This window comes from Centroberyx gerrardi, chromosome 16 (assembly GCF_048128805.1).
Source record: "Centroberyx gerrardi isolate f3 chromosome 16, fCenGer3.hap1.cur.20231027, whole genome shotgun sequence".
Taxonomy (NCBI): domain Eukaryota; kingdom Metazoa; phylum Chordata; class Actinopteri; order Beryciformes; family Berycidae; genus Centroberyx; species Centroberyx gerrardi.
The window spans coordinates 17,606,744-17,627,223 of NC_136012.1; the positions used below are offsets into that span (position 1 = coordinate 17,606,744).

Sequence of the window (20,480 nt, forward strand, 5' to 3'; positions counted from 1 at the left end):
TGATGCAGCACATTTAGATTTATTTCATTCATCATCACAGACATTCACATAACTCTGCAAGACAGTACAGCAACCTGTTGATGCATGCTGGTGCTTGATTGTTTTCTCTCACCACCCTTTGCGCTACAGAGAGCTGTGAAGCCCACTATGGAGGAGTCTTTATTTAGCTGGATGTGTTGTTGGCTCGGTCTATTATACTTCCTTGCTTGTTAAAGGTGGAGTGAAGTTAACTCTTCTAAGGGGACAGTATCCGGCTCATTGTTCTGCATTTAGGTGAGAGGCGCGGATGTGGCCTACCCACCATTCACCTTCTTGGGCAGGGGTCTGGGAATAACATTGCGCAGCCATTATATGGGGAACCTTTTTTTTGGCATCATTGTACTGTATGGTCCATGGCCCCAAATCAGCACATGATAGGATTTCAAGCTGCGTAGCGTTCCGTTGGATTAAGGATGTGTTCTGGCACCGTTTCAGAGGGTCCTGAATGTGTTAATGCCTCTGTTTTAATGATTAATGGAGTGTTTTGCTGCAGAGGGCCGTGTTTGCTTTGGGACGGGGGATGTGGAAGTGGTCGAGGAGGGGAGGGGGTCCATTTTCATAAATACAATTGTTAAATGAAAGAAACAAAAACACACAGCGCGGTGGGTGAGAAGCTCAATGCAAACTGGATGTTTTTGAATATTATAGCTTCTCCAAACCTAAATCTTTTGTGCTGCATAAGCCCTTACTAACACACACGACTCTTTTGGGAAAGTCCTATACTGTTCTCGTTAGAGCAAAAGCACTTTACAATGTTTTATGCATTCCATCTTGACTCATATCCTCCTCTTGGCCCTTCTGATGACAGATTTATGCTCTTACGTTATACTAGTAATACTTCTGATCACAGAACAATAATGAGGACTTATATAGGTCATGGCATTGTACTTTACAGTATATGACGCTCAGTGATGTGTATTTCCCACTTGGTGACTTGCTATTTATCATTAAGTGCCACCAGAATGTTTTTTTTTATCATCGTCTATTAAAAGTACAGTCATTGAGAATAAAAGTCTTTCTCCATCTCAAACGAGCCAAAGAGTAAATGATACCAGAGTATAATAACAGTATTATAAGAGTATATTGAGAGTAAATTATTGCCATTATGACGGTCAAAAATGTATTTTACTGTTGCTGGGCACTAAGAACATTGACTAAGAAGTCACTAATTTAGATTCTTCTTTGCGCTGCTTGTATTATAGTGCCACCTGATTTAAATGTGAAGGGAATTGGATTGATTGTTTTGAATAACCTCAGAAGTGCAGTGTTTGATTTTACCTGAACCCAGTCTTTACCTTATGTCTTGCACATTATTGAATTAGTTTAAAGAGACTCTCAGCAGACTCTTTTCCCAGTGATACGGCTGCTCCAAGGCTCAGTCAGTCGTCTGTCCAGCCCCTCAGGAAAGGAGCAGGGCGGTCTTCATGCTTCTGTCTGTATGGAAAAGTACTGTGTAGGTGTAGATGCACAAGCCTGTTGTGTTTGTTACCAAAAGAAAAAAAAAAAATGACAGTCACGATACCCTCCCCCCTTCCAACATCCTTCCCTTGTTTGTTTGCATCTCATATTCTGGAAATAGTCTGTATTGGAGGTGTCCTTTGTTGAGATGTCTAATATTTTGGCAGCGTTTCACAAAACAAGCGGCTCACCTTACCGTAAACACGGTGAATCCTGTGTGTGATGAGCGGAGACAGTCCGGGGCCCAACCTGTCCTGTGGCGTGTGCTCCCTCTGGACACGCCCTGTGCCAGTAACCAGGGGCAGCGAGGTCCCATAGGAAACCCTGTGTGTGGCGTCCTCCGGTCGTGACCAGGATGATTAAGAGTTCCTTCCTTTCTCGCGCAGAGGGGCATTGTCCCGGTGAACAGACAGGCTGCCGGCACCTCGTTCCGACCGGGAAGGGCGTCTCTCACAGTCCAAGGAGCAGCAGAAGGGCCGAACGCTGATGACACAGGGCCACATTCCAGTCTGAAGATACTGTTTCATTTCAAGATTTGATCATTTCAATGTTTATTTATGCCCTGACTGATTTCAATCATGTTTTCAGTCATGATTTTTTATTTATTTCATTAGCAACATACTATCACATAGATGACCATTCACGAGGAGATTGTATGCATTTTAAAAAAGAAAAATTAAATACACATGATTCTTGTAAGCCCATGAGTCGCCTCTCTCCAGACTTGATCAATAAATGTACAGCAGGAAATGTTTTGTCGTACAGAGTGAAGCAATGTAGTTACACATTTTGTTTTCTTGATTTAGGAAGGCAAAGACGACCAAAAATAATCCAATGCACACAAAAATGTTCAAAGATCTGTGAGACTCTTAGTTGACCTTAAATCATTTTCAGCAAATTCTTTCCTCATACCTCAAAGTATGTACTTCAGCCTGTAAGTACTTCAACCTGCCTAAATTCCTACAACATGGTTTTAGCTCACATACTTTGAGCTGCAGAAACCTCTGTATTGACTGGACAGAGATGTAACTGGGCTCAAATGAAAGCCAAGAACTCAGGTTTTTCAAAGAGTTTCCAGTGATTCGGTCACATATAGAAGGTTAATGAAGGTCCTGAAATTGGGGTTTAAGTTATTTTTAGCTCTGGTGCTTGGTAGTGCGCTTGACTAGAGCAAATACATATTCTTCATGCAATATTATTGAATAATTATGACTCTAGACTGCAAGTAATGTATAAATATATAGATCTTTATTCATTCATTTACTTCATATGCTCGGTTAACAGTGTTGGGGAACATTACTTTCAGTAAAAGTAACTTGTTACAAACAAAAAATAAAATCTAGGAAGATGGCTTGGACTCTTGCAGGTGTTAATAGTCACTGTTATGTATAAATACAATACAATGCAAATATATTTCTCTTTGCATTTAAATTGAGGCCTTTGCATATTATTGTTGTGATAGCAGTAGCCTACATGATAGAACAAACCATTCAAAAGAAGCAGGAAAGTTAAGACTTAGTGAACATAATAAAGCATGAAACTGATGATAGGCTGGCAAGAAACAATACAACATAATACTGTAAAAGTAACAACCGACTTATTTGAAAAAGTACGTAAGGTATTGAATAACATGAATCAAAAGACTAGTGTTAAATTACTCATAAAATAAAATCTGAGTACTTTGTAATGTGTGACCCCCAACACTGCTGGTTAATAATATACATTTAGAATACAAAAATTATATTTGATATAAAGTATCAGTGCATTATCATTTCCCCTCCACAAAAAAATAAACAAAAAACAATTGGTCCACACAACAAAACATCATTTGGCAACATTTAGGGGTTTAGAGGCAGGGTTCAAAATACCCACTTTATAGTTGACTGACAAAACTTGTTTCATTTAGTGGTCAAAAAGCACGAGCTAGCCACACTCCTACAGGGTATGTGTCTGATAACACAAGCTGGACTATTAGCTGGTGAAGTAAATAAAGGTTTGGTCCACAGTACATCCAATAGATTCTGTATTACAAATAAAATGCTCACCTTTTAAAAATAATGACAGATTGTACATATGTTAACACAGATAATATAACTTACAGTGACCAGTATATAGTGACCAGCCTGGTGCTAACTTCATACACATGTAGAGTTTCTGTAGCCTGCCCTGCAAGCTCTAGTAACAATCAGCACAAGACAAAGGACGGATGTCATTATAGTGTATACAGCAGCGTAAACAGCATATAAATGTGGAATGAAATGCTGGAATATAACATGTTGATATCAGGAGGAGGGAGCTGGTAAATCCTTTGGTTAACATTTCAGTATGAATCAGCAGAACCGGATTATTAAGTGACAATGTTTACAATCTAAATAAATACACAAAGTTTATTTTACTAGTGCTTTTGAAGACAGTTCCTATGAAGTTGTATTCTAATCTTCATGTTTTTAATTAGCTTTGTACACAAGAAAATAAACAAAGCCATGTGGCTCTCTGGTAGCCTCTCACTTCCCCACTTTTTTTTCCGCCCTAACAAAAATACACAGCGTTTGGGTTTCTTCAATAACGGGACTAGATCAGGGACAGGAGGAGGAATCTAAATATAACTCATTCATTTAAAATGCAATTCACGGTCGAGATGTAGTGTTGAATCCAAAGCAGTCTGGTCTAAGTCTCAGCTCTGCCCCGTTCCCTCCATTAACCTGGGATTTTCCAGACCGACTCTAACCTGGGGGGTTTAGAAAAGACCAATCCACCACTAGATAACAGAGTATCTCTCTCCTCTGTCACTCTAGATCAACCTGAGTTAGTGTAGCTAATATTTCATGTTAATGGGGAATACAGGAGAAATGACTTCTCAAATAAGAAACCTTTTTCCAATGCACATCCTTAATTAATAGCCACCATCATATTATTATCTGTCTGCCTGGTGCTTTAAAAAAAACTGAACTTTAGCTGACATTCATGCGGATGGCATTGTATCCACATTATAAAAAGAACATCTCTTTAGCCTTATATAGGTAATTAATAAGAATAATTAAAAAAGGATAAAATAACAAATTACTTTCCAGTTTTCAACTTAATACAGATATAAAATAGTCTCAATATAAACAAGAAAAGCCTCAGTTATCCTGTCTCCTTTCTTCCCTGGATGGTCCTCATGGTAACACATACTTCATTATGCTCCCACATCCCACTCCACTTCCTTTCTAAGTATTGTATTTTGTGTAAAATCTGTATTGTAGTTGGAATCATTGTGCTTCATTTGTTTTCACAGTAGATCAAAGAAATACCTGAGCCTGTCTTTAGCTGTTTGAGATATCACAGTGGATGTGGAAAGGACCAGCAGCATTAATGTGGGGCTCCGAGTCTGAAAACCGGAGAGGAATGGACAGTCTGACCAGAGGTTTTGTTTTTTCTGCACAGGAGGCTTATGGGAAGTTGGCCGATGCAAGTTAAGAGAGGAACAGATGCAAAGAGAGGCATCTCAGAGTGTCCTTTCTACACAAAGCCACAATTGAACAGAGCATCTCACATGTTTGTCTCTCAAACCTTGGCAAAGAACAAAGCTATGTTAAAGAGGAGGAAGGCAGGGCTTTTTATGGTTTACTGTGAAGTCCAGAGATAGAGTCAAAAGAGAGGAGAACAAAGCAGAGGCCTTGAGGCTATCAGTCAGATTCTCCGGGGCCTGAGGTGGTAGGGGGGGGCTACACAGGTGGGGTGGAGTAGCGCACCACATAGTTGTAGTCAGGCGGCGGGCTGTGACACTCCAGACCGGCGTCCAGGGCCGAGTCGTCCAGGCTGAAGTCCAGAGACGGGACGGTCGGTGGGTACTTCTCCTTCTCTCCCTCAGTCAGCACAGACTCCTTGCTCTTGCTCACTGCCTTCATCCTGAAAACACAGAGCCAACATGTATGGTTCATAAATGTAAACTGTGACAGGATGTTCAGTCGACACCCTGACCAAGAAAAGCTCCAGATCATAGCTGAGGCAACAACACAGGACACATATTCTCCTTAGCTCTTTCTCAAAAATGCGAAGCCGCGAGATTCATTGCAATAACGACGCATCATATCCAAACAGCGCAACAGTGTACAGTACACAGCTGGCTGAAATAGAAGGGGAAATGAACAGCTGTGCATCTTAATTGATGGCGCGCGACATCAAGCCCATCTCAAACTGTAAGCACGCTTTCATGAGAAGTTCAGTCTCTCCAAAACAACTTGGGAGGATTGTTCTCCCCAAGGATACGAGTACTGACTTGGCATTCTTGGATTTGAGAAATACCCCTTGTGAAGTTATTGGATCAGACAAACCTCCTTTCCCCATTCATATATGACGCAATCAATCATCCTGAGCTTTTCTGCTTCACTTGTTGCTCAGAATATGAGTAATTGCCGCCTATTGTCTTTGGAGGGTTGCTAGGGGTTTCCACAGCTCCTCTCCCAAGGCCAAAGGGTCAGCGCCCAGTGGGGGTAAATGAGGGAGCTGTAGTGGAATGCCGATCTTGATGAATAACTACCTGGTAAACTAGGCATCAAAAATAGTTAACAATAGTATAGTGTCGCCTTGCCAATATCAAGAAAATATTAGGTCAGTTTTTTTTTCCGGGAAAAACATCATTCTCAGCAACAGGAAACAAAATGAGACCCAGGGCAAAAGATCTATTTAAATGTTTCCTAACAGCAGTGTTTTCCTACGTGATCAACAGCAACAATGCTGAGGCAACTCCCTGGGCAATATTGTTCATTCAGCACTGACCAAAAAGTTGCCTTGTGTGTTACTGGCAAAGAGAAGCCTGGCTAGAGGAGCGGTGCAAGTTGGGGAAGCACCAGGTGCAACACAAATAGAGGGTAGCATTGTAGCTAACTGGGGAGGCCCTTGTAAAGCCTCATAAGTTCAAAGGTGGCAGTGATTGAGTGGTTGCCCAGCAAGGGTGCCCTCCCCTCAATATATAGATCATTCTCTGCATGCCTGGGCTGATCCTTTTTCCCATGGCAGAGGCCCTGATAACACGGGCAGGGCTGTGCTGACTCTTCTCTGCTCAGAGTTTTATATAGTGTACATAAAGAGATTGGGATGAAGCGTATGGGGAACTGAGTTTGGTGTGCATGTGCATGACCTTATATCAACTGGGGTGCTCCAAAGAGTGATCCTAACCATGCTAAGGTTGCTAGGTTACTCTCCCAGCAGATATTCACATGTTCTTTTTTTCTAGGTTATGACAGTTTTTTTTGTCTATTCATTGTAACAAGAGGATTGCTCTTTCTAGATTTGGGGCACAGATGGAGATTTGCTCTGGGACTGTTTATTCTATTGCTATTCTTTTTTCAAACGTTTTAAGTGGAAACCGGAATACTTTAAAGAAGTGTCAGAGTCACTTATGTGCAGGGCACAGCAGCATAATGCTATGAGGTTTAAAGTGTAATTACTGAGTCCGGGGGTATGACCCTGCAAATTAACCCTGCCACTGGCTGCAGTAAACTTAATATGTAAGCCCTAAGTCTCCTACAGAGAGCTGCCTAAGAAACGGGACTTTGACTTAGATGTCTTTACAGGCCTCAAATAACCCTTGGACTTATACTTGCTTAAAGTGAAGACAGTATTGTCCTTTTCTTCAATGCCAACTTTCATGGCTTAGTAAGATCCACAGTGTTTTAGAGCCAAAGGCCTATCACACCCTTTGTTCTTATTTATGTCTATTCATTATCTAGCATTGGATTATGGCAGACAACAGTGTAATAGATTAGGCACAGCCATGACTCATAAGCTAAAACAGTTTGAGAGGCATCTCAATCAGGACAAACACCCTTTTTGGTAAAAACAAAGGAGTTTTAGTGTGTGCTCTTAAAACCTCGAGTGACGCTTCCACTCTACTTTTGTGCTCAGTCCTTTGGCTTGTCACCTTGGGGCTTTATCCCTCCCACTTCCCCTTTGTGCCACTGTCTCTCTCGCATGGTTTCTTCTGACAAAAGGGAAAACTGGCCATTGATGTGTTTTTTTAGGTGAAAGGGACTTTGTGCATGTGCTTGAGCGCGTGTGTGCATGTGTGTGAGTGTATGACAGCTATAACGTCTACATTCCAGCACAGTGGGGGGGTTTCCAGGCAGGCATTTTGCAGTCTCTTCCAGTGTGTGTGTGTGTGTGTGTGTGTGTGTGTGTTGATGTGTCACTTGCAGGGCTTATGGAGGGATGTCATGTTGTGTAATGTACGTACGCCAGAGCCATGATGCTGAGGGGTCGGCCTGCCAACGACTCCAAGCGCTTCAGAGTCTTCATATCGTCAGAGGAAAGGCCCATCCCACTGTCTGACTGACCGCCCTGTTGGGAGGGGAGAGAGAGAGAGAGAGTAAGTAACAGATATCTTAAGTACCACAAATTCTAAAAATCCACCCCAAATCAAAATTCATGCTATATCCTCTCATACAGTTCAATCAATATTTGTATATTTGTGAACAAAACAACTATGAATAACATGATTTCTGGTGTGGAGTGGGTGGAGTTTCCCTTGAACTGTTAAATGTCTGTCACCGAACTAATTGGTCCGTTTAGGAAAGTCAGAGCGTAGATGGAGTGTCTGTTTCTGTTTTAGTTTAATGTTCTGAGTGTGACCGAAGAATCAGGATGAATAACTCACCCCATGGTTCTCATTTGTCCCGTTCTCCATGGTAACCTCGTCAAAGGTTTTCACACTAGCAGGACGGATCTTGATGTTCCTGGCAAGAAAATATTTCCAGGGTATTACTCCAAAACAGCCAACATGTTCTTCTAAGAAAATCCTATGATTACACTGGTGCCAAGAAGCGAAGTTCAAAAACAGAACCACAGGAACCTAATCATTTAGATCAACAATGCGCAGCATCTATGACATTGTTCTTTGAAAACACACCTTGTTTACTTTGCTTTTCAACACCGAAAGACTAAAAAGATCGCTTAAGGGATAACTGTCATTACTGCTTTTCAACACCTTCTCAATAAACACACTTGTAGGACCTGTGAAAATCCAAGAGCTCCACAAATATTATTTTAAGTGGACATAAATCTTGAAGCAGGCTCAGTGGTTTTCGGGGGAAATTCCTTGCGGGGGCCACAGTGCTATGAGCTCTCTGGCCATCAAGTTGCCATGTGTGTATTTCTTATCACTGGCCAATCAGGCCTCTCATTGTCCTCAAGTCAGACCCAAATGGTCTCCTAGTAGAGTTTGGTCTGGGCGCCACATGAACTACATGCTAAGGGAATGTAAATTGTTTTGGATATTGTTCAGTGTAAAGTGGGAAAATGATTTAGACATTATCTTAGCAAAATAGACTCCTAGCTGTTAGCCTTTAATGGTTTGAAGAAAGATTTATGTGTCTTCAAGCTAATGTGATTGTTTTTCTTTGAATCTCATACCAAGTTCATAGGCTAGCGCAACAGATTTATGACAAGGACAAAAATCAACTCAACGGCAGTGGAAAGAATAGATAAAATAGCAAAGCCTGTGCAAGTATGTAAGACTTGCAGGTATCTTTGCGATGTGTTTCCCTTCGTTTCATGCAAACTAAAGTCAGTGCAGCATGCTGTTCTCACCAGGTGCTCCCTGAGTCGCGGTGGGAGACGGGTCGCGTGGGCGTCTCCTCTGACGGCACGGTGGTGGACGGGTCTCCCACCTTAGCCAGCAGCGCTGTGTTGATGGGTATGTAATGCTTCCCCTCCTGCATCAACCGAAAAACAGAGAGCATCTAAGAGTACAGGCTTACGCTAGCATGATGCAAATTATATGTGATGAAGTTGAGAGGCTTAGGGAGACTCATGGGCGATGCTGTCTGTATGCTACACAAACATCCAGCACCCACAGGCCGCGGCAAGCAGCCAAAGAAACTAAGGTCATGCCTAATAAATCCAATACGGAATGAACAGGCTCAGCTGGGGCGAGGAGACGATGTTGCCGGAGACAACACTGCTGACACAGCCTGAGACCAACCGCCCTGCACTGTGACAGAGCTATATTAATGGAGAGTTAAAATCTTCCACTGCTCTTTCTGCTCAGTCTGGATTGTTTCCCATGAGGATAACTTTCACAGAGTCATTTGTAACACTACATGCTGTAGTTTTATATGATGTGATGTCTGGCCGTGCCTTTATCTCCTATTACTTCACTGCAGAATCTGCCATGCTAATGTGATTCTTTTGTTCGCGTGCCTGTCCGTCTGTCTGCAGTAATGTACTATCTGGACGAGAGCCTATTCTCTTTAGGAGCTGGAAGTGGGAGCATGACTACGGGCATCCTTTACCTCCTCATGACTGAAAATGCTCTGTTCTTGTTGGGGATATGGCCAATTTTCTATCATCAGAGATAGTTGATGCTAAGCACCCTTCTTTCAACTTCCATACTTCTTTCTCAGTAACACCTTGTGCTTTTACCACAAAAGGACTCCTCTCTTCATTTGAAATATGGGGAAAGCTCCCTGGTGTATTTAGATTTTTTTTTTTTTACTCTCATTGCCTCATTGATTTATATATGGTCATCTTATATTTTGTGCTTCAGGGAGGTAATGATGAGCGCTTCAAAAACATTGTTCATATTTACGTGAATGGAGGATTAGACCATGTCAGGAGGAAAAAGAGAATATTTCATTTCAGTTCACAAGTTTCGCATAATAAACACAGAGAGAACACAATGAAATATTGGCATTTTTCCTGCAGTGCATATTTGTCAACCTAATTAGAATAAATGACTAGCAAGCCCCAGGACTTTCTCACACCCTTACAAAATCTACAAACTTACAACAATTTGTTATATTACACAGTTTTTCTAGCAGAAAATGTGATATTGCGTCACACTAATAATTACTTTGTTTTTCCAGGGGTTTTCGAGTGTGGTTCCTCTTATGAGGCTGATGGTGCCATTTCAAAGGGAGCCAAGTGGTTGTGTTGAGTGTGACTTCCCCTCCCGGTCACTAAGCACCCCCCCGGGCTCCACTCTGCTTCGCATCTTCTTCAGGCTGCAGGACTCAACTCAGAGACGCTGCTTCCTGAATGTTCGCAATGTGTGTGAGTCACCATCCGGAACCAATGACTAATATTGTTAAAAGAGTTTTGGAGGCGTTCTGGTCAGTGGTCAGTGGTCAGTGGTCTAAGGCGCATACCATGTAACTGGGACGTCTTGGGTTCGAATCCGGCCTTTGTCGCATATAATCCTCCCTCTCCCCACGGCATGACTTTCCTGTCTATCTTCACTATGCACTATCTAATAAAGGCAAAAATACCAGAAAACAAAAGGCAAAAAATGCCAAAGAAATAATCTAAAAAAAAGTGTTCTGTAAAGTCACAATACGGTTGCAGTCCCAAGGTATGTGGGGGGCTTAGGTTTGGGTTTTTTGCCAAATCGACACCCATAGTTGTGTTTTCTGAAGAATATATTTCCCTTAAATCTGGTTATGTTACCAGCCTTGGATCTGCAGGTTTAGTTCGTGCCAAAGCTCAAGTGCTTTTGATATAAAACCCTCATTCTTGCTTTTGTTGAAATAAACCCAGGCTAAACACCACACTGATTCAATCACATCATTTTCCACTTGACATTAACCACATGGAAAGGATCAAGGCTGGATTATGTAACACACAGTGTATATACAGTTCTCATTCTCTTTACTGTCCAGTAGTGACTTTTCTATCGTACCTGTTGCACGCTGGCCTGAAGCAAGTCTCCCAGCCTCTCCACCAGCTCAGTGAAGGTCGGCCGCTCCAGTGGCTCCCCCTGCCAGCAGTCCAACATGGTCTGATATCTAAGAGCAGAGAACACAACACTGAACTGATATCGCTCCATAGACACACACAGGCCATCTGCATAGTTGATGGGTACTCTTAATGCTGATAGCATTACAAAATTCTTTATTTTTACTGTGTTGACGGAAATATGTAAAAGCTGACATGGCTAACATTTTGACAGGCAAACAAAACAAAATAGATGTTTATATTTGGTTTACTGATGATCTAAACTAAGAGGTTTGGATGGGAATCTATGAGCAACCCCATTTATGTATTATTTCCAGTTTTTTTTTTCCACTTTTCCATGTGTTTCTATAGCTCCGTACACATATAGCGTACTGGACAACCATATATTAGAGGTGCTATAAATGCCAACAAAGGAAAATGAAATTAAAACAAAAAACAAAACAAAACAAAACAAAAATATGTATATTTAGGTTGGTATATTGTAAAATGCAACTGAATTGATGGAAAACCATTCAGCACCTCGCCACTGAGAGGGAAAGAGTTCGGAGTACTTTGTCTAGCAGTAACTTCTTGGGTCAGTGGGCTGTTTCAATAAACAGACCTCTACATGTGGAGACTGGCACACAGGTGACCTACAGTATATGTGGTCCTCCTCTAAATCGACTGTCATCTAGAGTATTCCTATACATCCTGTTCTCTATTTTCCACTGATCCCGAGCCTCTGGGGCTGTATCTGATTGCCTCCTGGTCTCGGTGTGAAGACTAGAAGTGCATGCAAACCCCCTTCAGGAGTCTGACATGCTGTCAGCGTCTCTGCCCATGTGGGAAGACTCAGAGCATTTATGTGAGTTTCCATTGCAATGGCCTGTCTCTTCCGTGGAGGAATTTAGAAACGGAGCACTGTGGCTGCTGTTTAAATCAACTTCTCAGCATGTTAATGATTGGGACCCCGTCAATGATGGATCCCGATCCTGTTTCTGCCACCGCAGGCCCACCTTCTCCCCCATAAATCCGAAGTTTTATGTAAATAAAGCCAGGTGCCCATTAACCCCATTGTGTTTCCCTTATTGGCACCAGATTTAGTCAATCTCAGGTTTTGAGAAAATCGGCGTGAAGAGCAGATGGTCTGTTGCTGCTGTATTGACTTCCCTCCCTCTCCATCTGTGTTTGTGTTCAGGGCACCTAGACCTCAGCTGAGGAGGCTCTGGTCCTCTCCGTGTCGTCAGGTCCGGCTGGTGGACGCCGAGCGGCTGTGATTCCCATGTTAATGAGTATAAACTTGGCCAGGTGGCAGCGCTCCGAACAGTGACAGGATGTTGAGAGCATGATCACAGCCACCACACATATCATCGAGGGGGGATGTAGACACATTGTATGATTGCACAATTTAAACCACACTTCCTGTCTGCTGAGAATAAATCGCCCTCCCCCACATGTTTCGGGTCTTCAGACAGCATGGTGTTGCTATGGGACCATTGTGGGTGTAAGATTCCTTAGTGCTGCAGTACTTGTGTCCGGTTGGGCAAGTGTGCTGGGTTGGGAAGTGAAGCATCTGATTTTTTTTGTACTCCTGTTTCTCGAGAAGCATCCTCCAAATTCCTCTGAAATTCATCAGGCCAGATGGCTGTTAAGCCACTGGGGATGTTTCAAACAGGCAACAGGTCACATTACTGATGAATCAGTGCTGCAGTGGCACAAATTTATCACTCAACATTGCCTGCAAACCTCCTGTCCTTTTCATCATCCATATATTAGGGGTTTGGGATCAAGGTCAGGGTCAAGGTGTCAGAACAGGATGGTCCTGGGCTTACAGACGTCATGTGATCAATGCCAGACCTCTGGAGAGGAGAATTTTCCCCATTGACTATAGTGCATTACACCACTCTGCATCCCATTTCAAAGATTATCAGCAGGTCTTATCTTGGCTTTAAATCAAAGGCGGGCCTCACAGTCATAAGCACGCCAAAAATATAGAATCTGGCATTTATATTTTCGCTCTATCAATGGGCTGCTTTGAACCGAGACGGAAAGTAAGAGGAGTAAGAGAGATTCTTGGCAACAGTGGGTCTGGATCTACGGATCTTCTATTTTGACTTCTGAAAATTAGAGTCTGGGTTGGATTTTGCTGGTCATCTCCAATCACCGTCTCCTTTGCAAAGTAGATAAATCCATTAGGTTAGCTCCAGTTGGCACAAGATGCTTTAAAACTCTGGACCTTTTGATACTACATCATTATCAAGCGTAAGTACAGCATTTATCCTTTCAAAACAAATAAGACGTGGATTTTGACTACATGCGCCATTTTAAATGAAAACCAGACACCAGACACACATACAGTATATACTCTAATATATGTGTGTAGTATATAGTAGTCAGTAAAGCTCAGGATGTGATCGCTGGGTCTGGATTGGTTGTAGGCTTTTAAAATCTTCAAAACACAGGCACTGGACAGGACAGTCACAGTATTCATGCCGGCCTGAGCGGCGGCCCTCCTGAATACAAAAACAATCCCAGCTCCTTCTGTCTGGTTTCATCATTGACTGACAGCGCTGATACCAAAGGAGAAGACCTTATAGTCCCCCACAGATATTTATTTTCAACAGCATCCACTAGCTCTTACTCAAAGGGGGAAAAAATGTCCAGCCTCTGGCTCTCCTCGCTGGGGCTACTTCCACTCTGTCCCAGACTTTGCCTTTAATGTGGGTCTCAGTTACGGCTGCGTCTGTGTCAGTCAGAAAATGGATCTGAGCTTCAAGCCCGCCACCGCAGAGCTGATCAGAAGCTAATGTTTCCTCCTGCAACATTCGTGGGCAGAATTACCCAGGATTGTTATCAGGCGCTCCTGGCCTTTTGAGAGAACGATAATGCGGGAAAAAGATACAATGCCTCCTCTCAGCTGCATATCAATATGGGAGGCTTTTACTGGTTGCCGTTACTTTCTTGGACCGCGTAAGGGTCAGTGTTAATTACCCTTAGGAGAAGGTACTAGTCTGGGCCATGGAGCTGGCAGAGGAATACACAAGGCTTTTCTAGCTAAGAGAAAATCACGTATACTTAAACAGAATGATAGTTCAATAACATATCATTCTTCTTTTCATTAGTTAAAACACCTCTCTGCTATTGTGTTTTCTCAAAGTACAAAATAAGCAAAGGTGACATGAATCCTCACATTTCAGAGGAAGAGTATTCCGGGGCTCTCATCCTGGTCCCCTCTTTCAGCCTGCAGCAAAATTCCTCATCAATTTGGAGGCCAGGATACGGTGAGGCACCTGGGAGAGGAGAGAGAGGCAGACGCTTATCACACAGTTACAGCCACTGGACACAGTATTTAGCTTTGAGTATGACTATATCTTATTAAGGAAAGGGCAATATTACGCTATGATGCAGGTTGAGGTCACATGATTATGTGAAGTTACATTACATTTACATTGTAAAATCCACGTTAAAGTACTTGAGCTGATGAGTTGGTACTCTCTGCTACTACTCTGGTACTCTCTGATTTTGCCTACAACTAATACAGGGTTTCCCATACAATATATATATATAATATATAATATTTGGGCAGTTTGCCCAGGTAAATTAACAGCCCATCAAGTAAATTTTTGTTTTGGATTCATTTCGGGTGGGTGATGCATGAAGCTGGTGGCTCTTGCCAATGTAGTTTTCAAGCAATCAAGATTTAATGCTGCCAAGCACCAAAAGCGTGCTGCCGAATTACAATGACCATAATTCATTGCACCAAAGATGCAGCGCATCTGTGCTCCTTCTGTAGCCTTGAAAATCAGGTCGATAATCAGATGGAAGTATAAAAGTCAACTAATGTTGCAAAGGCATTACTTTGAACTACACTGAGAGACTTTAGTGCCTGAAAAAATACAAGTTACTGGGCTCACTAAATGAAACGTCATTAACAAGCTGTCAAAAAAAAAACCCCTCCTGAAGTAAACTGGCATCCTGTGGGAAACACTACAATATGCAATAATACAATATGAGGCAACTGGTAGAACTGGGCAATTGACTAGTTAACTAAATTCTTGCCAATAGAAGGTATTTTGTCAAGTGGGCTGAAGTGAGGATATAGGCTTTAGACAAAGCATTCAGAGCTAGAGAAACAACCCAAGTGAAAAAAACACACTACAGTGAATTTAGGTTAGATTCTGAATGATTGATAAGTTGAGGCTAAGCAATGTTGGCCACTATGTGCGGGAAAACAGCAGTTTACAAAGAGGGTTCCCGCCTAGGAAATTGTAGTCTTTGTTGCAAACGTCAAGCATTCTTGTATCCCTACAGAGGAGATGTCACTGTCTAAACAACATAAATCAGAAAAGCACTTGAGTTTGTTACTCCAGCATGCCACCCAGTTGTGACAGGATAGGGAGAGGATAGAGAGAAGAGCCCCACATGTTCTGCTGGGAACATTACAGCTCATATAAGCTCCAGTATTCTCATTAAAAACATCTTACAGGTTTGTTTGCAAGATCTCTACTTAAATAACAACTATACATATATACATACTATACACACATGTTTTCCCATCTTAATGCACCATCAACAGCCAATGGCAAAACCTACTGGTTCATTCTGTAGGCACATTAAAGTGAAAATTCCATAAAATTATGGTACACACGTTACATAAATGTATAATGAAAAAGAAATACAATCTCGCACACTGTCTAGACTTGCATGATGCATAAATGTATACTGAAGTTGGTAAATGTGGATTGTTGAGTCATGAATTTGTTAAATGTGTTACACACACAAACCAAAAGGAAACCACCACTAATCTTATTTACTCTTGAACTGCAATGTTGGTCATAAAATGTGATTTTTGAGCATGAGACTAAATCATGCTTGACTCCCAGCGCACTGAGTCGTGCACTGAGCCAACTTGTATCTAATATCTAATTTTGTTGGTTTTGGAAAATATTGGCCATGTCGGCTATGTAATCCATAAAATTTCCTGACTCATGAAATAATATTTTCATGTGCTTGCCTGAAACCCCTACACGGTGTTAAATACCATCTAAAGCTCCTGTGTATTTCATAGATATTACCTCTGTGTTTCATGATGGGATAGAAGCTTCTCTCATCTCTTAGTAAGCCAATCCTTCTAAACAAATGTGCTGATGACTGTATAATTCATATCAAGTATGACTAACATCATGTAGACATGGTTCAAAACACTATACTAAAATGGTTTGGATGTTTCAACCCACAAGACAGAATTGCCAGACTTGTGTTTTCACAAAGCTATCTGCACACACTTGGAACCGGGGTTAACTTCTGACCTCCAAACATGATCAGGTTGCAAAGCTCACTCTTTGCCATTTTTCTTGGTCATTTTGTTTCCTTGTTTCCTGATTTATCTTTCTGAGGCCCAGCTAATACTACCCAGATGTGTAAGTGTTTCTTTAACGGAAAATGTCCGTGAGTATTGGTGAGAGTGTGAATGCGTTGGAGTGTGGAGGAGAGAGAGAGAGAGAGAGACTGAAAGAAAGAAGTAAAGAAAGAGTCAGAGTGACGTCAGTGTGCTTTACGTTTGAAAGAATATGCAATTTGACACACTTTTCTTTGGACTGCAGCGGGTGATGACACTGTATGGCGGAGAATCAAAAGCAGCACGATAAAGAGTACAGTATAGCACTACATCCATCCTCTCCTTTTTTTTTGCATTTACTCTTAATGTTGCCCTTGCTTCCCATGGTGATTTGAACATACAATATTTCATGCTGAGTCTTGCTATAGAAATGTGTGGTGAGCTCTGTGCCACGGTGCATAGACAGTCATGGACCGACACACAATGCTGCCTTAAAGATTGCAGCGGTTTCACAGCGGGGGCAAACATTTACATTGATCGGCTGCTTGGTTACAGCCAGTTTGTATTGCCAGCTGGAAAGAAACGGATGGCTTAAAGGGGAGGTATTCTCTCTTTTTAATGTCCCTTGCCTGTACTAAAATTCACAGTCTAACTTCACTAATGTTTTTGCACGAGCAGCACGAAAATAGTTTTCTCAAGCTGACAATGTGAGCCCTCTTTGTCCCAAAGGCACAATTACGCAGCGGCAGAAGACAGTTATTACCCAGTGCATCTGGTGAGGCTCCATAGCTGGGGGCACCAGGCGCCCAGTGGATAGTCTGTTCTCACTGAACATCTTTGATAAGAGAATCCTCTGTTTAACTGAAATGGTCTGCCATGCTTTGTGCATACATGGGAATGGTAAGAATAAAAAACAGCTAAATCTGAACTGAATGTCAATATTTAAATCTCATCGGGAAGTAATAAGGACATCTTGTAATTAGACACAAAGGTATGTTAAATGTGAATACATGGATATTTAGAATGATACCATGCCCTGGGAGAATACTCAGTTCTGATTGGCTGGAGGGTGTCCAATAATTTTGCTTAGCATGCAGTATAACCTGATATAATAAAGTACAGTGAAAGTGTAGGTAAAAGTTCTTTTAAAATATGCTTGCACCGATATTCCATGTATAGAAGGCAATAATATATAATTTTTTTTAAAAATGTTGTTCATTATACCTATTCGGTTGCCTTTACAATTTGAATTTGTAATGTTTTCATAAGTAACTGGTCAGTTTGAATGTTTGCATAAGCGAGGTTCTTCCCCACCTCTGCATTATGGATCGTTACGATAGGTCAGACATTAGAGGCAATCAATTGAATATGCTAATTAGTGAATATTAACTCCACTATCTTATATGAAAAAGTGGGTTGGCCCTCCCTTACCTTTCGAAGAGAGCAACATTGTCTTTTGTTTGTTTACAAAGCTTTGTCTGGCAAGCTTCCACTGTATTTGTCTTCGCTCTTGAGTTTCGGTGCTACAGGGTATCATACTCGCTCGCAGACACACATTAGATTAGACACACCACGTATGAACAGTGAGGCAGGAAAGACCGTTTTTAGTTTTTACGCTCCTGATAGATGGAATAGGCTGCAGGACTCTCTTAAACTGGACCGATTTGTCTCTATGGAGAAGTTCAGGGCGCTTTTAGAGGATACATTATGTGGGGATTTCACATGCTTCTCATAGTCTTGTTGTTTATCTGAACCTGTGATTTTCATGTGATTTTATATTGTACTGTAATGTTTGTAATGTGTTTTTATATCTTGTGCTGTAATCAGGGCGTCCTTGAAAAAGAGAGCTTGCTCTCAATGGCCCTCCCTGAATAAATAAAGGTTTACATACATACATACATACACTAGTGAGCATCTGAAGAATAAAACCAGCGGTCAATGCTGAACCAAGACACTTACCCAGAGAGAAGATCTCCCACATGAGGACTCCAAAGGACCACACATCACTCTGAGTCGTGTAGATCTTGTCAAAAATGGCCTCAGGTGCCATCCACTTGAGGGGCAGTCTAGCCTGTGAACAGGTATTGAGATAAGAAATCATTTACCTGTGTATCTCATCTCACCTGTGTGGGCTTTTCACTCACCAACACCATCAGTCATTATGCTGTCACTGCTGTGGAGAGCCATTTGTTTTGAGCTGTATGAGTAGGTGCTACTTCTGATTCAGCTAAACACCTAATCTCCTATGCAGGGCCCTTCATCTAGTATTCAGACAAACACACTGATCTCAACTATTCAGTCTGACATTTCCAAGAACTGTTGAATTTATTCAGCACTTACATTGTTTTTGCCAAGTCAGCGGTAGCAGACTATTTTGCATCTTGTCTATTAGTGTAAGTGCTTTTGAGTAACTGTATAAAAAGATCTATTTTCTTTTCTCTGCAAGACAGTCAGCTGAAAACATATGGTATAATATAACGTTTCATGGCTTGCCTATTGAATACACTTACATCTCCTTTGCGCACATAGTCTGGGTCTTTATAGATGTCTCTGGCAAGTCCAAAATCACATATCTTCACAACATTATTCTCAGAAAGCAGGATGTTTCGTGCAGCTAAATCACGATGGATGCACTAATGAAGAAAGGAAGGGGGGGAAATTTTTAGATGATGATTAGATGTGACATTTACATGTACAAGTTCAAGTTCTCTGCACGTAATTTACTTCACAATAGTACTCCGTGTGCTGTAATGCGTGGCAGCTTGCTGAGCAACACATGGTACAGTCATCAGAGATATTACAATAGAAGATGATGTGTTCCATATCCAGGCTAAGAAATGGTCCATAACAGGCTAGTTACAACAATGGCTTCATTCACTAATCAGCCCCATCCGCTTTCCCCAAACTTATGAATGACCTGAAAAATGAATGAGCTCTAGACTGATATGGCTAACGTGACATTTGGCTTACAGGGGGCAATATTGTATTTACAAAGTAGATGTGGACAAAAACAACAACGAAATGAATAATTGAATAAAATGAGTTCAAGTTTAAATCATAATAACATCCAAATTTAAATCAAAACACAATAAATCCACAATAAACTTTACAAAATGTATTGTTTGTTTTTATAAACAAATTGATTTTTTTTTATAGCATTTTGCTTAGGGAACAGCATACCTTGCGTGAAGCCAAGAACTCCATGCCTTTTGCAACTTGAAAACTGTAGCAAATTAAATCTTCCATTGTCAGAACTCTCTTGTATAAATCCTCAGGCTCTGCGAAACAAAAAGAAAACAGGAACCCTTCCCAGTAAGACTGATTTTTCATGCATGACACATATGGGATTTAAAGTAAGGACAATAATCCTTGCACAGCCTAATGCATTTGTAAATGCCAGAGCCGTCAGTATGATCAGCAGCTCCTAATATCTCTTTAGGCCTGTCAGATAAATCAGATTAGATGAAACTTTAATGATCCCTGCGGGGAAACTGGAAATTGAAAGACCCTGAATGTAATACGCCATCATAGTAATCCATCCTGTCACGTATGTACCTCCTCCCACACTCTCTGTCTTAAAAACATCCTTTACACATGCGAGATGAAACAAATTCCGAATTCCTCCTATTTTTCAGATGTGAGGTGAAACGTGTGATTATGGGCCCGGGCGTGCCGGTCGGGGGTCTAAGAGGAGGAACTCGAAAGGAGTCCTTCCACCAGCCCACCTGAGTAAACAGCTAATCAAACCAGAAATAACACATCAGGAACAACGCGGCCGATGCGCCGGGCCCGGGCTCGAGCCCAAGAGCAGACAAACACCCAGGTCAGGACAGGAAATAAACAGAGGCCTCTCCAGACTCAGTGGGGTGACAGTGGCTCCTGCTGCAGTGATTGTACTGCTGAACAGGAGGAGGAAACGTCCCATCAGACTAAGGCAAGAAAACAATCTGGG

At 41.7% G+C, this 20,480-nt stretch overlaps 1 protein-coding gene across 1 annotated transcript in view; it reads right to left on the reverse strand.

The window, feature by feature from the left end:
• Positions 1-2,737: 2,737 nt before the first annotated feature.
• The window catches only part of kdrl (kinase insert domain receptor like), a 47,655-nt gene continuing 29,912 nt past the window's right edge, over positions 2,738-20,480 (reverse strand). Inside the window, exons 22-30 of the mRNA XM_071917085.2 lie at positions 19,709-19,806; positions 19,039-19,161; positions 18,488-18,599; positions 14,381-14,480; positions 11,156-11,261; positions 9,067-9,191; positions 8,135-8,213; positions 7,715-7,818; positions 2,738-5,388 (exon numbers count right to left, since the gene is read on the reverse strand). Of these exons, the coding sequence (XP_071773186.1) occupies positions 5,205-5,388; positions 7,715-7,818; positions 8,135-8,213; positions 9,067-9,191; positions 11,156-11,261; positions 14,381-14,480; positions 18,488-18,599; positions 19,039-19,161; positions 19,709-19,806 (1,031 nt within the window). The 3' untranslated portion in view covers positions 2,738-5,204. The remainder of the gene's footprint in view (positions 5,389-7,714; positions 7,819-8,134; positions 8,214-9,066; positions 9,192-11,155; positions 11,262-14,380; positions 14,481-18,487; positions 18,600-19,038; positions 19,162-19,708; positions 19,807-20,480) is intronic.